Below are 19,202 nucleotides of genomic sequence, written 5' to 3'. Positions count from 1 at the left end.
TGGAACGCAGCCAAAGCAGACAACTCTACCATGAGCTGAACGTAGAATGTTGCTTTGATATGGAACCCTGTGGCTTCATAGTTAACAGCATCTAGCATCCCATAAATTTTTAAATTGTTACGTTTGCAAGTACCAATATATATATATATATATATATATATATATATATATATATATATTAAAGAATACAAAAAGTTCACTTATATTAACTAATCCAATTAAACGAAGCATGGGGCAGTTTGCTTGTAACAATCTTTCTTAATTATCACAAGCAAAATTACAAGTTCCTTGATTAATTCAGCATACAAAATTCTCTTAACAGATATTAAAGGAACCAATTGGTTACATGAGTCGACCAACATAGGTAGCTTGGGGATATTGTCGTTGCAGCAGTGGCCATTGAACAAAAAGTTGATCAGCCATCCGCAACTTGTACAGGAGCAAGCCACTCAAGGAGAGCCTTCTCACTCTTGCAATACTCTCAACGTAGAAAATTGATGACCATCTGATTCCCAGTATCTATGTAGAAGCTTAAAAACACTTCAGTAGCATTATAAATAATCAAATAAATTGAATGATAACAGAGTAATGAAGGGAATAAGAACCTTAAATATGAATGCAATCGCACAGAGGGGAATGCAAGTTCCAGGTCCATTGCAAAGTATCTGGATAGTAGCAATACAGAATCACTGAAACTGTAACAAAGCAACATAAATCAATGATAGAAGCAAATAAGGATAGACATAGTACCACTTCAGGTCTAATTTTAATCATTAACCATAGTGCATGCACCATTGCAACTAAAGTAGTCCAAACTGAGGTTACATATGATTGACCAACTTCCCTACTCCTATATATCTTCATGAACCGTGCAGTATCAGTAACCCTTGTTCCATTCTGCAGTAAAATTGATACCTGATCAATATCTGTATACCAGTGACACCAAACAGAAGTAAAATTCAGAACCCATCAAGCGCTTATAAATATTCACATATTGCACCTATGCCAATAGACGAAAATAGAAAACAGAAAAGGTCAAGTTTAAGAGATATATATATCGATTTCATGTCCCCAAACCAAAAAGAATGGCAGAAATCAGCAAAGAAACTACTGGTACCATACAGAAAATACTGACTTTGATGAGAATTTATTATTTGAAAACAATTTCCAACAAGGTTTATAGCAGAAAATTAAAGACTACAAACTGCTTGTGACGATTAGCTATTAGATTCCTAGATACACTCTTACAAGCAACCTACATGGAACCGGGCAGCATTCCTTTGAATCTACTCATTCAAGCATTAATAGATTGAATCATTACTCATTAGTAATCATGTCTATAATTATCAGAGTCTAATTCTTCTCAAATTCAAATATACAGGACTTCAGCCAATATATTAACCACAAACAAAAAAAAGTTCCAAGGAATTTCCTCTTTAATTTCCAGGTAATTATCAAAAGCCAATATAAGACATAGAATGTTGAACATCTATCGTTACTTAACAAACACCATTAATAATAATATCCATATATTGCATCGAAGGTGCACCAAGTCACCAACTATCCAATCTCATATTGCAGAACCCCCCCACCCCAGAATAAATAAATAAAACAGAGCTCATCGAATAAAAGAGATTTCTAGAGACAAACAAAAACAGCACCTCAGCTGCCAGGGAGTTCTCCAGCAACTGAGCTTTTTGAAGACTCATGTTATCAGTAGCAGCCGCAATGTAGAATCTTGGATAAAACCTATCTTTCTGTAGCACTGCCAATAGATTAAGCATCTCAGCAGTATGACCACCTACAGCAGAATAAAACTGAAAATTGTGGAATTCTAATAAAATGTTTTGATATTGATGGAAAACAGGAAAATAAGGAAAAGTAGGCTCAAACCTGATCCTAAAATAATAAGGGTACTAACAGGTTTTGAAGTTCTTTTGCTCATGGGCCTGCTGCTACAGTAAATGACATAAAGGACACGAACCAAGATCAAGGTGACAACAAAAATGACACTTGAAAAGGTAGCAATTGAAGCCACATTAGAGAAGCTGCAACCAGTGCCTTTGTCCATTAGAGGCAGCTAAAGATTTCAGTTAGACCTACACTTACATCTTCCCTACAGAATTCAGGATAAAATCAATGGAGTAGAAATGATTAGTTTCATAAGCATGTTTGTAATTGTATATTCACAGCTACATAATTACCTCCATGCGAAAGAGAGATGCATTGTTAGAACAAACACACTGCATAGAAGACTATATTTTACATAAGTTAATGTAGGAGACTAGCCTAAGGACAGAAACAGATATATAATGAAGTGTACGCAAAGTTATCAAATGCAAATTGCGGCATGTCATGGCCAGCCCCAAAAAACGCTATAGCGCTATAGCGGGTTGCGGTTGCGGAATAGATATATGACAGAAATAATGACAAAAAGAAACATTTTTTAAAGGTAGAGATGGCATAAGTGATAGAGAGAAACGCAGATAGACTAAAAAACCCTTAAAAAATTTCTGTTACACATTTGAATTTAGGACAAAAATGACATTTTGCCTCATGAGAGCAATATGACCGCGATTTGGCCGCAAATGCGATCGCAATGGCCGCAATTGAATTCCAGTGCGGCGTGGCGCGGTTTCTTGCGGCGAGGCACTGCAACTACAGCGCGGCTCGCAGCGCTATTGCGGCGCAATTAACTACTATGAGTGTACGTGATTCTATCAGGCTTTTTTTTTGGTTATATATGAAATTACAACTTGATGAATAGTCCTACCATATCAGATTTCCCATCCACCTCACAAACAGTGCTCCCCAACAACAAACTAACACACATGACACACCGAGAAGTCCTTTATCTCAACAACATTAAGCTTATGATAACAAGTAACCAATACATCGATTGAGCTTAATAGACCTTATTGCATAAAAATGTTAAAAGAATTAGTACTGCATCAAGTTTCAGGTTGATGCTACAGATAGAAACTAGGGTGGCAATCAAGACAACATGAACAAGATATGCAAGTCTAGCCCGAATACCTGACCCACTCACTAAGGGACTCTATCTGCTACTTCCAAATCCAAACCCAACCTAAATTCCAACCCCCCCACCCCCACCCCCCCCACAAAAAAAAAGAGAGCAAAAATAAAAGAAAAAAGCAAGACCTTGAAAATAAAAAAAATAACAACTGATTTGAAAAGCTTGATAAGGAATAGTGACAAAATATTAAAGAATGCAAAAAATAAAGCAAATCCCAAACATGTCATCTACTGTTATGGCCAACACCATCCTCTGCAACTTAGAACATTTGCAACTGGATTTTCTTTTACCACAACTGGGCAACCAATCTAAATTTCAAATCCACATGGCAAGTTGGTATTAATAGAGCCGTCAAAATGGGCCAGCCCGTCCCGTTAGGCCCTAATCCGTGCGAACTAGGGCCAAAAGGCCCGCATATTAAACAGCCCACATGGGCCAAAAAAAAATATAACCCTGCGGGCTAGGGCCAACCCGCGGGCCAAAAATCAATTTTCAAACTTAGAATTCACTTAATATAGTATAAAAATAAATAAACAAATAAAATCCAGATAAGAGACCAAATTAAGAACCAAGAAGGCTTAAAGTACAGCCACATATTTTTATAATAAGGATTTCATGAGAAGAAAATGAACAGGAAATAAAATCACTTTGAATTAAACCAATAAGCTGTCATTAGAAGTAATAGAATCCTGGTCAATAGGCTAAATAAAAACTTAAGGCTCAAAAAAAACTTCGGTAGTACACAGATAAGTGTAAGAAACAAGCAATACACGCACAAGTTTACTCAACTTAGCACATCACATGTAATTCAAGTGCATATGCATAAGTTGTAAGTGATAACAAATTAGATTAAAACTAAAAGTGGTAATAAATTCAAGTGCATATGCATAAACTGTAAGTGGTAACAAACAGTAACATAGACCAGATGCAGTTAATCAAGGACAAGCACAAAGGAGAAATGCAGAAGTTAAAAAGTAGCCATTAATAGTTGAGAGATTAAACTTAGATGAGTGATTGAAGTCAAATTGATAGATGAATAAAGATTAAAAATTATAGCAGAGGAATATCATGGATGAACAAATACTAAGGCAAGGCAGTGAACTTAGCAATCTGCAAATCCAATAAAAGATTACCAGCAAGTTAAGTTGAAAATAAAAAATTAAATGTGAAGGAAAACAGAGAAATGGTTTATATAAAGTATAAGCACACGTTAGTAACATCAAACACGTAAATGGTAAAACTAATTAATGCAAGAAATCAAAAGTTGAAGTAATTAACAATTAAAGCAAGCAAGGAATCTGAATTTTATATCAAATTAAACAGTTATTGGGAGTTCATTTCTCCACTACTAATTTTGCATTTAGATTGCTTGAGAGGTGTTGCTTATATCTACAGTCTTCAATTTAACTTGAACAACTTTTATGCTTATGACTTTCATCATCCAACATTTTTAATTATGATTTACAACAATTCGAACTAACAGCAAACCAAAATCAGTAAAATCAAGGCAGATAAAGTGAAATATATTATTGAATAGATACTGAAAAGATACTTTGCTACACTTTTTTCACTACCAAACTTACATGACTAAACCCCTGAACTGAAATCAAAGACAAAATGCAAAAGCACATAGCCACACATTTAAAAAAGAAAAAAAAAAGTGCTGAACAACAACTCGTTTGATCAAAAATTGAGCAGCAAACAAATATTATTGCTCCAAAACCTATCTCCTAAAAACCTTTAACACTCCAAAAAACTGAGTTTTTTTTACAATGGTTCCCCAGAGGCAAAGAATCCTAGCTCTTCACTGAATGCAAAAAGTGAAACATACCCAGATGCTTAAAATCGAAGATTACACGGTACGAATGCTTACACTTGCTCCCCTAACTACCCAGCACATCTTCTGGTCCATGAAGTGGCTTAGTATTTATTGTTAACACAGAAAACGAAAAGGAAATTGAAAAACGTATATAGAAGAATCACCGTCCATGATAATAGGAAACGATATCCTAGAGAGAGAAAATATGCGCTGCTTCCGTAGACAGAGCACTGTAATGGAGGAAATAAAGAGAGAGAGACCTTGGGTGGAGGTGCTGGAATTGCTGGGAAGCTTGGAAACAGGGTAAGCGGATGCAATCGTTGTGTGCAAGGGTTTGAAGGAGCTCAATTCTCTTCGGAACAATCTCGGCGTAACAATAGGGTTCTGGCGAGGAGTGAAATTCGAACCACGCAAAGAAGAAAATCATGAAAAGAAAGAAAATTTGGGGATTTAGGGTTTGGATAAAAAAAAGTGGGCTGGCCCAAGGTTAACCCACCCTAACCCAAAAGGAATGAGAGTTATTGGGGGTCGTTAAGTGTTTATTTACTTATTTATTTATACAAATTAATATTGTATAACCCTATCACATGTGAACTGAAAAAAAAAAAAAAAAGTTGAAAATTGAGGATGTAGGGTTGACTCGCGGGCCGGAGCCCATATTAACAGCTCTACTCGGTTAGTTGGCGGCTCGTTAAGTGTTTAGATTTGGTTTGGATTAATCAACCTAAACTCTGCATTCGGTCAATAGCCAATACTCTTGGTACGGTCCATATACTTTAAAATTTACCTTGCAAAAAACATATATGAATGTGTATTCTGATAAAATACACAAAAATATGATTTGATGTAAGATTAAAATTTAGGCATAAACAGAGTCTGGCATTAATAAACGCTTATTTTTCTCACTGTAACTTTCTATACTTGGTCAGAATTTAGAAATATTTGTCATTTAGTATTGTTGGCAAATATTTAAATGGATAACTATTTTTTTTTATAACTTTTTTTTATGTACCTTGTATGTATCTTAATTTTTAATTCATTAAAATTGATACATGTTAGTAGTGAGGGGTTTTCTACTGACGAGGGATTTGTGTTGTTTGTATTTATGTTATATGTTCAATTTTCAGTGTTGTATTAAAAAAAAACTTACCTCTTTATTTTCTCTTTTATTTCTCTCCTTTATTTTATAACATGTATCTCTCTTATCTCTGCCTCTTAATTTTATAAGAAGTATGTTATTATATTCTATTATACGACAGTTATATCAATTTTATGCACAACTATCAGATTTCAAATAACACAATCGGAACATAGCTGTTCATCACATAAATAAATTATTACACAACTCAACAGTATAATGGCTGACATTAAATAGCTCAATTAATTTCGAATCAACAAAAACTGAACCAAATTAACAAAAAATTTCTGCACCAAAAATAATTAACAAGAATTTCAAGCGGAGTAATTAGTCAATTTATCAAAACAATTTGTTGAGATGTTCTTATTGAAAAAATAAAATGAAGAAAAGAGCATTTATTATGAAAGAGGTTATACTTATTATTATTTTTTCTTATTATTAAATTTTAACCATTGATTTCCGTCAATCTAATAGTTGTAATTTATTGGATCATACTTATTAATTTCTAATATATTATAACCGTTAGATTGACAAAAATCAATAGTTAAGATTTGATAAAAAAAATAGATAATAAGTATAATTTTTTTCTTTTATTATTTAGGTCCACCACTAAAATTTTAAGAAAGTTAAAAGAAAAAAAAAAAGTTTTCTCTTCCCTGACACTGATGTAGCGTTCCGATACGACCCGTTAAAGCCCAAACAAGCCGATTAGGTCAGGTCCAGTACCAAAAGGAAAAACATACACGGGACTTAAGGCGGCGTTATTACAAGTCAAAAATCCCAATTACGATATGCACAGAAAAGCAAGTTAAATAATACCTAAAGGGGACACTCGACACCTCGTCACGCGCATTAGAAGCTGCATCTTAAAATTTAATATGATTTTTATGATTGAAAATTTTGTGTGTATCATTTCATAAACATTCATTAAATTTCATTAGTATTCATAAATTTAGATAAAATATAACCTATTTTAAATTAAAATATAACCTATTTAAGGTGAAGCTATTTAGATTTTAACAAGAGAAGAGGAAGAAAAGGAGAGTAGTAGGATCCAAACATGAGAGGGAAACAGAGACAGCACCGTCAGCGTGGTGCAGCTGCAGCGGAAGACGAGTCAATCACTGCAAACCTTTCTTCTTCTCCTTCTCCTTCGCAAGGTTACCACCAGTACCACAACCATAATTCGAGGAATCAAGGTCAACGACAACACCCCGCCAAATTGAAATTCCGCATTGTCAACAAGTCAGAACAGGTGTCTTCTTTTGATTCTGATTCTGTTATGGTTGGCGTTGATCATTTACGCCAACAAGTTTCCCTTGACCATGACGATTCTGATGTCACCGTCACACTCCAAAATCACCAAAAAGAGAACATTGATGCTGAAACCGATCCTTCAAGCAAGGCTATGGAAGGGGATACTAATGATAATGATAAAGATAAAGATGTTATGGGTAGGCTTGATAAGTTAATCAGTGATATGGAAGAACCTGAATTTTCCGACGAGCAGATCAGAATCAATGACCAATTGCAGCAAGATGAGGTCCGAATTTTTTTTTATTTTTTTTGTTGCAAAGATAAACGATATTTGGAGTTGTGGCCTAAATTTGTTAGAAATATTCAAATGTGAGTAGTAATGAAGTTCCACGTTGATTAAGCATGAACCGAGTGAGTAATATATAAGTGCGAAACCAAACACACTTATACTTTTAACATTAAGGTTTTTGAGTTGAGACGTAGTGTTGGTCTATTTATTGTGGTATATTAATTTGACCAAGTGGTGTATTTATCCCTTGCAAAGTGTCAAAGAAATATAAAATCATTAATTTATCTAGTAGATTAAGTTTTTGGATTGAAAGGCCATCACTCGGTTTTATATTTCTCTAGGGATATAATATGAAAACCATTAATGACCTTCACTTCTAAGCTTAAATTTTTGGGTGAGGCTAGATTAATATTGAAGAATTGAAATTCTTGAATTCTATGGTTTCCTTGATTTTGTGAAATGATTGATTTGGATGCTGAAATAATATGTTATGGCATTTTGTGGTGGCTGACTGGCTGTCCTTCTTTTTCTTGCTTTTCACTGAATCTTTCTATCTTACAGTTACTTGTGGTTGAGTCAATTTATGGAGAAAACGTTTTCAGCCTCGAGAGATGGAAAGGCCTGCGTTGTTTTCAGGTCTTGCAGTAAGCCAATAACATAGTTTTGCAAACTTTTCTTTCTTTTTTTAATACAGTGCAAATTGTCTGAAACCTAAACCTAACTTTCTCTTCTGTTTTCATTCCTCAGATACACATATACATTGATGTTTTGGGTGAAATTGCCATTACTGCTAAGCTGAACTCTTTTAATGAACTTGAGACAGTAAGCAGCAATTCGGATGGCTTCTTATACTCTTTCAAAGTCCAATATCTTCCACCCATTGTTTTGACGTGTTTATTGCCTGAGTCATACCCAAGCCACCATCCACCTTTGTTTACAATCTCTGTTCAGTGGTTGGAAACCAAAAAGATTTCCAGTCTATGCTCCAAATTGGATTCAATATGGGCAGAACAGCATGGGCAGGAAGTAATTTACCATTGGGTAGAATGGTTACATGGTTCTTCTCTTTCTCATCTGGGATTTGATAAGGAAATTACACTTGGTCCTTATGGCATGAATCGTATTGTAGATGAGCGTGCTGTTTCAGGGATTGTTTCTATTGATGTTGATATTCCTTTCTTACGAAATTACAACAATGAGAGACACCATGAGAACTTCTTCAAAGAATTGCATGAATGTTGCATTTGCTATAGTGAATATGCAGGTAATTTTCCAATTTATGCTTGACAAAATTTATACACATTATTATATAATTTTATAGAGAGCAAGCTTGAAGCTGTGGTAAAACTGTTTTATTGTGACTACAAGGTTTGAATCCGAAAAATAACCTTTTTGCAAATATTTAAGGGTAAGCGTGCGTCAAAGATTGTTCTCACGCCTCTCCTCACTAGTCGAGGTTTAATGGGAAGTGATTTTTGTATTAAATATATTTCAGTTATTAGTATTTTAAAAACTTTTTGTTGGGGAATCATTAACAACTTTGACTAATTGTACTAATTGGTGCTTTATTATTGAGTAGGCTATGTAATATATAACTTTTATGTTGTTGATTTGACAGCCAAAAGTTATTTTGTTTATACCATCCTAACAAAGCTCATTTTTTCAAATTTTTTTCAATTTATATTATTTTATTTGCAAAATACATTCTATTTAAAAGCTACTTATGAAATTGTGGTAGCAGACCAATATGAGTAACCTATGGTAGCTTGTACTTATAGTAGACCAATATGAAATTGTTGTTCGTTTTGTGTAATGAAACCAGGTGTTTGACTTCTTGGCTTGTTAATTAAGTTCATGGCTTCATGCTATTTCAATCCTGATATTGCTTTTGATGGACCATATATGAAATCCCTTTACAGTCTGGGCTCTGATTGCTGAAATGGATCTCTGTACTCCTTGTCTATTTTATCTTTCGTTGCCTCTTCAATGGACTTTATAATTCATTTCGTGGAAAAGATGATGCTATACTGCTTGAACTAATACAGTGCTTGGATTCCACTTTCTATTTGACATGCATCGACAATTTCATTTGCATTGTTGACTTCTAAAGAAGTTTTCGTTTCAACATGCTTTATTACTTATATGTAAGACTTGATTCTGCCTTTTTCCATGCTGCTCAAATAGAATTAATACTGAACATGGTTCTTATGTCTGCCACTTTATCTACCAAAATTTTGAAATAATAACTTCACCATCTAACAGGCTCTGAGTTTGTCCGGTTACCATGTGAGCATTTTTTTTGCCTCAAATGCTTGCAGACCTTTGCCCAGATACATGTAAAAGAAGGCACCATTAGCAATCTTCAATGTCCAGATGCAAAATGTGCGGTTATGATTCCACCTGGCCTTTTAAAACACTTACTGGGTGACAAAGATTATGAACGCTGGGAATCCATGATGTTGGAGAAAACACTTGCATCAATGTCTGATGTTGTTTATTGCCCAAGATGTGAAACACCTTGTATAGAGGATGAAGACCAGCATGCTCAATGCCCGAAATGCTTTTTTAGCTTTTGTACCCTTTGCAGGGAACGACGCCATGTTGGCATAGCATGCATGACACTAGATATGAAGCTTCAGATTTTGCAGGTATGGTATCTGGATTCATAATTGGACATTTAGTTTAGCTGGGTATTTTGGACTATATATGTGACACAGGAGCTGCTTCTTTTTAGAGGAAGTTAGAATTTCAATATCTTTATTGACAAAGGCATGTAACTTTGACAAGTGTTTATTCTATTATTTTTTTCCCTGGTTTTTACCATTAATTTTTTTAACCCAAAAAATGCTTCCAGTTTTCTGATTTTTGACCTTTTTATAGGACCGTCAAAATTCGTCTCAATTAAAGGATGATCAAAGGCATAGGGAACTTGAAAAGATCAATGAAATGCTCAGTATGAAAGAAATTCATCGTGATTCCAAGCTGTGCCCTTCTTGTGACATGGCCATTTCTCGAACTGAAGGCTGTAACAAAATGAAGTGCAGTAATTGTGAACAATATTTCTGTTACCGCTGCAACAAAGCAATTGATGCATCGGATCCATATGGACATTTCAGGTATTTAGCATTTAAGAGCACCATAGAAACTCTTCTGCATGCTTTGCATCTGCCTAAGATTCCAATTTACGGAATTTTTTTAGAACTTATCTTCTTCTTCTTTTCATTCAAGGGATGGGTCGTGTGAATTGTTCCCACGAGAAATGATTGAGACCTGGCAAGAGCGCGTAAATCATCGCCAGGTAGTAGGACAAATACAGGCTGAACTCTTTCCTCAACGTGGTCTGGCATGTCCTAGTTGTCGTCAATTTAATGCCAAGGTGTGTAAGTCTTTCTCTTTGTTTCTTACAAAAATATGACATGAAATTATCTGTTTTCTGACTAAATTGGATGGATTTAATATGGCTTGATTGAGATTATGTATTTGATCCACCTGATATACAGCTCTTGTGAACTCGATCCATTTTTCATATCTACTAAAGAAGTGACCATCGAGTCTTTAGCGTGTATTAATATAGTCTTATCATCATTTACACTATATCTGCAATTACTTAAGAAATCATCTAACATCTTTCTGTTAGCCTTGTATGTCCTTTTGCATCTCAAAGGAAGACTCTTTTTTTTTTTAATGATTGGGAAGGTTAGAATCTATGACTTCGCACAAACTAACCAGACCCGTTACCACTATTCCACTCCTTGTGGTTTGAGGAGGACTATTTCAATCCACTATTGAGCAAAGTTCTACTTTTGGATATCTAGAATAATCTAATTCCAATTTTGTCGGTTGAAAGATAGTTTTGCTGTCATCACTAACAATTTTCTCTACTGCCATTTTGAATTCATCAACAGGTTGGGAACAATAATCACATGTTTTGCTGGGCTTGCCAAAGCCATTACTGCTACTTATGCAAAGAAATTGTCAGGCGTGGCAGTAAGCATTATGGACCAAAGGGCTGCAAACAGCACAGCGAGGGATAGTATAAGCCGACACTCCCCGACACTCTAGCACGTGTTGCAGAGACTCAAAAAGGGTTTGAAGGTTGCGTTGCGTTGCTTTTTTAGTTCCAACTATTAGATTCGTTGGATTACGATTACCATTTCATTTAGTTTAATATAAATATTTGAGATATCTTATGTTTCTTTGCAAAATTGATGAATATTATAAGTTTAGCTTCATTTTTTTTGTTAAATTATTGAATATTAAATGTAATATACATTACATAAATTAAAAATATTATTTAATATCAAAACGTGTTCTAATGTATTAAAATCTAACATTTTTTAAAATTGACGTATCGGAGTGTCGTGTCTCGTGTCGGTATCGGTGTAACATAGATAAGCACAATGCCTTATCTTGGAACGATTATTTTTTTTATTTTTTTTGGCCATTGTGAAATGCAACATTCAATAAGTTATTCCAGATTGGTGAAGCCGCCATGATTAAATGCAAAGGTGGAAACCATCTGCTAAATGACCAGTGATTTTCAATTGTATTCTTCGGCAAAATTAAGGATGCTTGTTTCAAATACGTTCAAATTCTGGAAGAGGAAGAGAGTCAATAAGATTTTAATTTTACAACTGTGATCGGAATAGATATGTATTAATCATTTTTTCTTTCGTTTTTTATTTTTTGGTTGAAAATATAGTCTACCTTAAAAATTACAACGTTATGTTGGTTGCTTGGGAAGTGGGAACTGTCATTGGACGATTTGTCTTGTGTCCTGGTTGGTTAATTATTGACCTAGTGTTGTATAAATAGTTGGAGTCTCAGTACAGTAGAGATACACACAATTTTTTATTTTCAAATCAGACTACTTGCAAAAATTAAACACTTTGTCTTTTTCATATTTCTACCTTGGGTACTTTGCAGTCGCCCTTTATGTTTTGCAGTTTTTAGTTCTGTTATTTGTTCTATCCTTGTAATAACCCATCATGGATTCTTTTTTGTTACAAAGGAGTTTAAGACGTAGTGAGAGATTAAGCAGTCTTGATAGGAATTAGATTCCATAATTAAGTAATCCCCAAGAAACCTTTGCATCACTTGAGCCGTTCAACAAACATACTCTGCAAGTATCGCTAATCTCTTATGGTTAAGGGTACATTATTTTCTTTTGTAAATGGATTGTTTAGGATAAGTAATTAACAATCTTTTCTCCTACATGTTCAGAAAGCTTTATTTTCTAATTATTGTAAACTGTTTATGTACTCTCTTCTTGGAAGATTTATCACAAGCTTGGCTTTTCTGTCAACGGATGTCCAATGTCCCTCTACAAATAAAGAGGGACACTGAAAGACTACATCATATATAAGTTACATAGAGGCACAAAGATTTGCTCGTTTTATTGATTTTCCATATGACTGCTACATTATAAGGTAAATGAAGATAAATGTTACTACTCAAAAGGATCAATTATACACATGACCCTCAAGAACCCAACTAGATGTGGGAACCCACACGGTTTATTTCTTTTGCAACCGAAAGTGAAAAAAATACTCAAACTCCATCAGTGGCATTGCAATAGTTTCAATTCATCAATTCTTGCATGTCTAGATACCTAGTTCTTTTCCTCAATTATCTAGATTGATCAAGTTTCCGGAGTAGCATTATCCATTATATCCATTTCTGGTGTTATGTGCTTCTTACATCGTGTTATATCTTATTACAAATAATTGTCTTAATAAGATTTCACATATGCCTTCTTAAATTAAGATTTAATATTTTTTTTCTTTTGGACAGGCGAAATATAATATTCTTGGTACATAACTACTATATAGATAAAGTCGAAATGGCTCTTGTGATTTACCCTAAATTTTTTTTTATCTATTTTATCACTTACTTTTTATGTAATTCTTTTGTCTAATTTCTAATTTATAAATAATAATATGTTAAAAATACCCTTCGATCATGCTAAGTAATTCAACTCTTTTTCTCCATTTTTAATGATTTCAAGCTTCAGCCCCACACAAATATATAAATATGTTGTTTACAGTTTAAGAATGAAGGAGCATTAACCCCCAAGGGTAGCTCAGTTGGCAATGTATCTCTCTTCTTAAATGGGAGATTAGTCTCATCCTTCATTTGGTAGCGAAGCTCAATATACTCACAGGTTGAATGAGGATATCCTTCAGGTTATACCAAAAAAAAAAAAAAAAGGAAAAAGAATGAAGGAGCATATGATGTTTCGTTCTCTTAACATATGAGCAAAATGTACAATTTATACAATTTTAAACGATATTTAGGTCAATTTTTTTTTGGTAGACAATATTTAGGTAAACTTCAACAAAAAGAAGACATGAAAAATAAGTGATAAAAAAATATTAAGGAGTAAGTAATTTTAAAGAGGAAATATATTTTAATCCTACTCTGAAATATAATAATATAATTAGCAGATCATAATGGAGAAAGTGACCCAGTACACTAAAAATAAAAATATGATTTTTTTTTCTCATTTACCAAAAAAAATGATTTTTTTCTCCATTTTTATTCAATTTATAATCAAATTTAATCAATAAATGGTTAGGTCGTTATAAAAAATGAACCAGGAAAAAAAATCAAGTCTGAGAATGTTCTAATAGTGAATTAATTAAGATTTTTTTTTTTCCATATATTTCGGAATGGAGCCAAAAAACGAATAATTTTTAAAACTTCGATATAAAATTAAAACTTTCATTCATTCTTTTTTTGGAAATATTCCAATCGGTTTATCGCTTCGCAACTAAAGGAGTGTATTGGATTGAGATTTCAAAGGATTCTAATGGATTGTTTTTGGACAAAAAAATCGGATAGTATTTGATTAGGATTTTAATGGATTGAAAAAAAGTCACATGTTATTCGATTAGGATTTTAAAGGATTATTTTAGAATCCGTCCAAATCCGTTGGTATTCAATCATGATTTTAGACAATGGAATCACAATCTCGTGGTATTCAAAAATTCGACGATTTTAATGGATTTTCTATTGGATTGGATTTCGTGAGACTTTTTAGAAAAAAATATAAATAGGATGTCTCTCTCACAATCTCACCCCAACCCCTAGGATTTCTTGAGATTCTTCTAGTGCAGTGTTTTCTTCTTCCTTTAACAGGTTGACTGCTCGAAATTGGGTTCCGTCATGGGAGCTTCGTCAAAAGTAAAAAATAAATAAATATTTTTGAGCGATTTTCATCACAAAACAATCCAAAAACAACAAACTAACGAGATTTTAATATAATCTGTCTCAAAAAATAACATATTTTGTAGTCATTTTTTAGAAATTTTAAAAGTTTAAAAAGTGATTTTTTAAGCTATGCGTCGAAGTTTCAGGTCCATATTACTTTTTGATTGTAAAAATTTAACAACTACCATATCTGAAGACTGAAATGAATTGGATCCCATTTGGTTTCTACATTAATTAATTTTCTAATTTAGCTCTTAACTCTGTACAAAAGAATAGATTTCACATGTCTATTTTTTGTTTTATTTTTATTTCCTAAAACAAATAGACGTGTGCAAGGTGTATGTCCAAAGGGTACAAGGCCCAATCTAAGTCATAAGATGGATAACTTAAATGTTAAATAAAAAAATTACTGTAATTTTTTTCAAATGTTATAAATATTTACTTAAAAACGAAAAATTACTTGTTCCTTCCTCGTTGAATCTACATTCAAATATACCCATATCAATGACAAAAGGAAACTATGTAAATATACAAGTGAGACACAAAATGGAAAATAAAAGGACTTTAATATTCAAGTTGAGTGTTCTGTGATTACGCTTAAAAATTATAATTAATATTCAATCAAATAATTTTTTTAATTATTATCATTCAATTAAATCTTCTCCATTTAGGTAACAATTACCCTTATTAACATTTTTTTCTTTCTTTCTTACTTTTTGAACCCTCATTTCAAGTATAAAATTCACGAAAGACCACATTTAGAGAAAGAGAAGAGCGAGGTGGTGCCTCTCTGAACATGGACACACCAAAGAGGAACCAAATGAACCCTCCCTCCCCTAACTTAGAGGATTCACCTGTGTTCAACTATATCAATAATTTATCTCCTTTGAAGCCCCTTAAGTCTCTTAACAATACTCAGACTTTCAATTCACTCATCTTTTCATCCCCTCCTCGTGTTTTCGCATCACCCCATGTTAGCTGTTTCAACGCATTTGGCACATCAAAGGTTTCTTCTGAAGATGGAAATGATGTTTACTCAAGTGATCTGGCTCTTGCAGATTCTACTCATGCACATCATTGCTCAAGAGAATTGTATGAAATTACCACCAATAATGATGGGATAATGCACGTTGATGATTCAGTTGCTTCTGATTTTGAACTTGATATCCAAGATCATTGTTTTGAGCCAATAGCAGCCACAGTCACAGACCATACACATCAGGACAATCTTGCCAATGTTGCTTTGATGATGAGCAATCCAAATGAGAAGACAAATGATGAGGTAGGAAAGGGAAATTTATGTGTATTATATATTTTACAGCTAGCTAGACTTTGGTTAAGGTTGTTTGTTCTGACCTTGAAGATCACATGTTTGAGTCCTAAAACAAACTCTTTATAAAAAAAAAAATACAAGGGTACAATTATGTACGACCAACAACCCTCATTCTTATTCTCGCAAGATGGGAAGCTTTGTGGACTAGGGTTTCCCCTTTTTCAGGTTGGATGAATGTATCCAAGAGTTTATCTCAAAGGCATGATTTTTTTAGGTTATGTTGCGTTGATATGAATATATATGAGTATCATTACCCATTATAAATATTGATAAAAAAACCTTTTTCTTGAAAAAATATTCGACTGCAATTTAATGGTGTATTATACTTGTATATATACTAGTACACCATTAAATTATATAACCATCTTTTTTACTATTATTTATGTGTATAATTGCATATATGTCTTGCTAGTCACCATTTGTTATGGTTTCTATTGAAGTAGCATTTATAATCATTACTTTATATGTACATCATGGGAAAAATCAATCATTATATTTTATGTAAGGGGAATGTTATATTTACAAATTTTTTGTTTACAAACTCTTATAAATTACACTATATCTGATCGGTAATACACTCTTGAGTAGAACATTATCGGTCAGAAATAGTGTAATTTATAAGTTTGTAAAAAATGAAGTTTGTAAAAAAAGAAGTTTGTAAACGGATCCTTTCCCATTATCTAATATATTTTTCTAACATGAAAATAATAAAAAAGACATAATCATTTTATAATTATTTTATTTATTTTTCTTTTGTTTCAAGCTTGTTTTGCACCATGCTTCATGGATGTATAGACTTTGAAGTGGCCAGTGAGCAAAGTAATAAGAATACAGATGAGAATTCAAACACTACATCACAGTCTGTTGAGAAGAATGTTACTAATGAAAACCATCTTCTTCTTCCTACAAATTGCAATGGGAATTCACAAAGTTTCACTTTGCCAGAAATTAGTTCACACTTGAACACACTCCCAAGCTTAAAAAATTACAAAGGTTTCACTTCTTCCTTCAACCTCTCTTTAAGCCAAGAACATCAGCATTCACCATTGGTATCTCAATCATCTGAAAGAGAATTGGATCCACCAGAGAATCAAGTTCAACCTGCAGAAGAAGATTTCAATCAGAGCAGCTCCAACAAGAAAAGGCGAAAAATGGAAGAAACTGATCAGGGATGCAAACGTTGCAATTGCAAGAAATCAAAATGTTTGAAGCTTTATTGTGAGTGTTTTGCTTCTGGGGTCTATTGCTTAGAACCTTGTGGCTGTAAGGATTGCTTCAACAAACCAATTCATGAAGATACTCTTGTTGTATCTCGAAAGAAGATTGAATCTCAAAACCCTAATGCATTTGATCCTAAAGTCATTGGAACCGGGGATGATGATCAGAAAAATACTCCAGCATCAGGTTCAGCTCGACATAAAAGAGGATGCAACTGCAAGAAATCAAGTTGCTTGAAGAAATATTGTGAATGTTTTCAGAATGGTGTTGGTTGTTCTATTAATTGCAGATGCAAAGGTTGCAAGAACACATATGGTAGAAAGAATATAAAGGATGGTTCTGCTCCAATAGGAATAGAAGCTGATACAGAAGAACCACAAACATGTGAAAACATGCCAGGTATTAATTAATTAATCTCTTAGGTGATGGCTCTCATATCACTTGCATCAAAATTTCTTCTCCGAATGGCAAGAGGATCTCTCTTCTCCTATTTGTGACTTGGGATCATCTCCTAGTAGCAGAGGTGGCAGCAACAAGTTGATATCACAATCAATACCTTCCTTTCCTTCTCTCAGCCCCTCATAATTAGAGTGAGGATATTTTTTTAACTTACACTCTATGTTTCCTCCCCTCTTTTTAATCTTGTATTTAGTTTGTTGCAATAGCTGCTATGCTTAGGTTTATGTCCATTGAGCTTCTTTTTACTTTGGTAATAATATGTTGTGCTCTTGTAAAAAAATAAAGAAAATAATTATAATAATAATAATAATAAAGAAATATTTTTTTCATTTTACATGAAATTTTTTTCTTATATTACAACTCACAATTAAAAGGTGGTCTTATCTTTATTTGTTTGTTTTCTTATTTTTTTTTGAACTTCATTCATATATTATGTGTGTAACATAAGAAAATATTCTCATGTAAAATGAAAACATTAATCTCCAATAAAGTATAGCGGTCAATTAACTCCTATGAAATTCGGAAAGTGAATTGCGCCGTCAGGAGGAGAAAGTGAAAAAAATGTCTCTTATACTACAAGTAATAATAATAATAATAATAATAATAGACATGTGAACTAGTGATACTCGTACACAAGTTTACCATCGCATAAATTGTGTTCTGATTATGTATCCACAGTTAATGTATACTTCTATTAGAAATAATTTTAAATTAATTATTTATACGAATGAGAAGTTTGAAAAGACACGTCTCTTTTGATGAAACAGACACCAGTAAATTTTTACCTTCCACCTTTTTATATAAATATGAAGATTCTAGGAAAATCTTTCCACTTTTTCCGATTGCTTTCCTGTGAATTTTTTTACATTATATCTTTCAATAATCTTCTCATGCGATTATTTTATCATTTTGTTAATTTTGAAAGGGCTCTCTTAATATATTTTGTTCTAATTTGCAAGAGATGTAATATATTCTATTTTGAAAGAAAATTATCCATTTTATCTAGCATAGTAAAAGGGGGGAATTGTCTTAAAAAAATAAGGACAATTCTTGAACTCAATTTTTTTTTTTGGTTCTTCACCACATGCTTTTGGTGATCTTGCATAAATTTGATTCATATTTCTTGCATGCTTTGAGTATTGATTATGACATGCATTTTTTTAAATAATTTTATATACAAAGATTTTGTCTCCCACACGATCCAACATTGTTTTTGCAATTACTAGTGCTTTAAGATTAAACTATCTACAAAGGAAAGGTTATATATTTACAAATTTTTTGTTTATAAACTAGATTATGTTTAACCGGTCATACTTCAATTAAGAGTGTATGATCGGTCATACTTAGTGTAATTTGTAAAAAAAAAATTATAAACGGATTCTTTGCCTTATTCAAAATAGATATTGAACAGTATAATATTTATGATAGAATAGTTGCTGT

General features: G+C 33.0%; 3 protein-coding genes across 6 annotated transcripts; 2 read left to right on the top strand and 1 right to left on the bottom strand.

The window, feature by feature from the left end:
• Positions 1 to 204: 204 nt before the first annotated feature.
• Positions 205 to 5,295, bottom strand: LOC133308964 (uncharacterized). 4 transcript variants are annotated; one of them, XM_061509689.1, is made up of 6 exons: positions 4,869 to 5,295; positions 1,894 to 2,116; positions 1,662 to 1,801; positions 751 to 897; positions 606 to 665; positions 205 to 519 (listed from the first exon to the last, which is right to left on the bottom strand). In XM_061509689.1, the coding sequence occupies exons 2-6, from the start codon at positions 2,069 to 2,071 to the stop codon at positions 343 to 345; spliced, it is 702 nt and encodes a 233-aa protein (XP_061365673.1). In that variant the 5' UTR covers positions 2,072 to 2,116; positions 4,869 to 5,295; the 3' UTR covers positions 205 to 342. The 4 variants fall into 4 exon arrangements, with proteins under 4 accessions (XP_061365673.1, XP_061365676.1, XP_061365675.1 ...); XM_061509692.1 differs by having other exon boundaries at positions 4,911 to 5,295; XM_061509691.1 differs by having other exon boundaries at positions 5,021 to 5,295.
• A 1,738-nt stretch (positions 5,296 to 7,033) lies between these two features.
• LOC133308966 (uncharacterized) lies at positions 7,034 to 11,760 on the top strand. Its single transcript, XM_061509693.1, has 7 exons — positions 7,034 to 7,537; positions 8,102 to 8,176; positions 8,288 to 8,804; positions 9,803 to 10,188; positions 10,421 to 10,656; positions 10,769 to 10,916; positions 11,446 to 11,760. Exons 1-7 carry the CDS (start codon positions 7,055 to 7,057, stop codon positions 11,572 to 11,574), a joined length of 1,974 nt encoding a protein of 657 aa, XP_061365677.1. The 5' UTR covers positions 7,034 to 7,054; the 3' UTR covers positions 11,575 to 11,760.
• A 3,788-nt stretch (positions 11,761 to 15,548) lies between these two features.
• LOC133308959 (CRC domain-containing protein TSO1-like) lies at positions 15,549 to 17,702 on the top strand (the record flags this gene model as incomplete). Its single annotated transcript, XM_061509683.1, has 2 exons — positions 15,549 to 16,093; positions 16,849 to 17,702. Coding segments are annotated over exons 1-2 (1,399 nt in total), but the record flags the coding sequence as incomplete, so codon positions are not given.
• Between the last annotated feature and the right edge of the window lie 1,500 nt (positions 17,703 to 19,202).

This window comes from Gastrolobium bilobum, unplaced genomic scaffold (assembly GCF_033153095.1).
Source record: "Gastrolobium bilobum isolate Gb01-03AN ecotype WA unplaced genomic scaffold, APGP_CSIRO_Gbil_v1 utg60050, whole genome shotgun sequence".
Taxonomy (NCBI): Eukaryota; Viridiplantae; Streptophyta; class Magnoliopsida; order Fabales; family Fabaceae; genus Gastrolobium; species Gastrolobium bilobum.
This window is presented reverse-complemented; position numbering and strand designations above follow the sequence as displayed.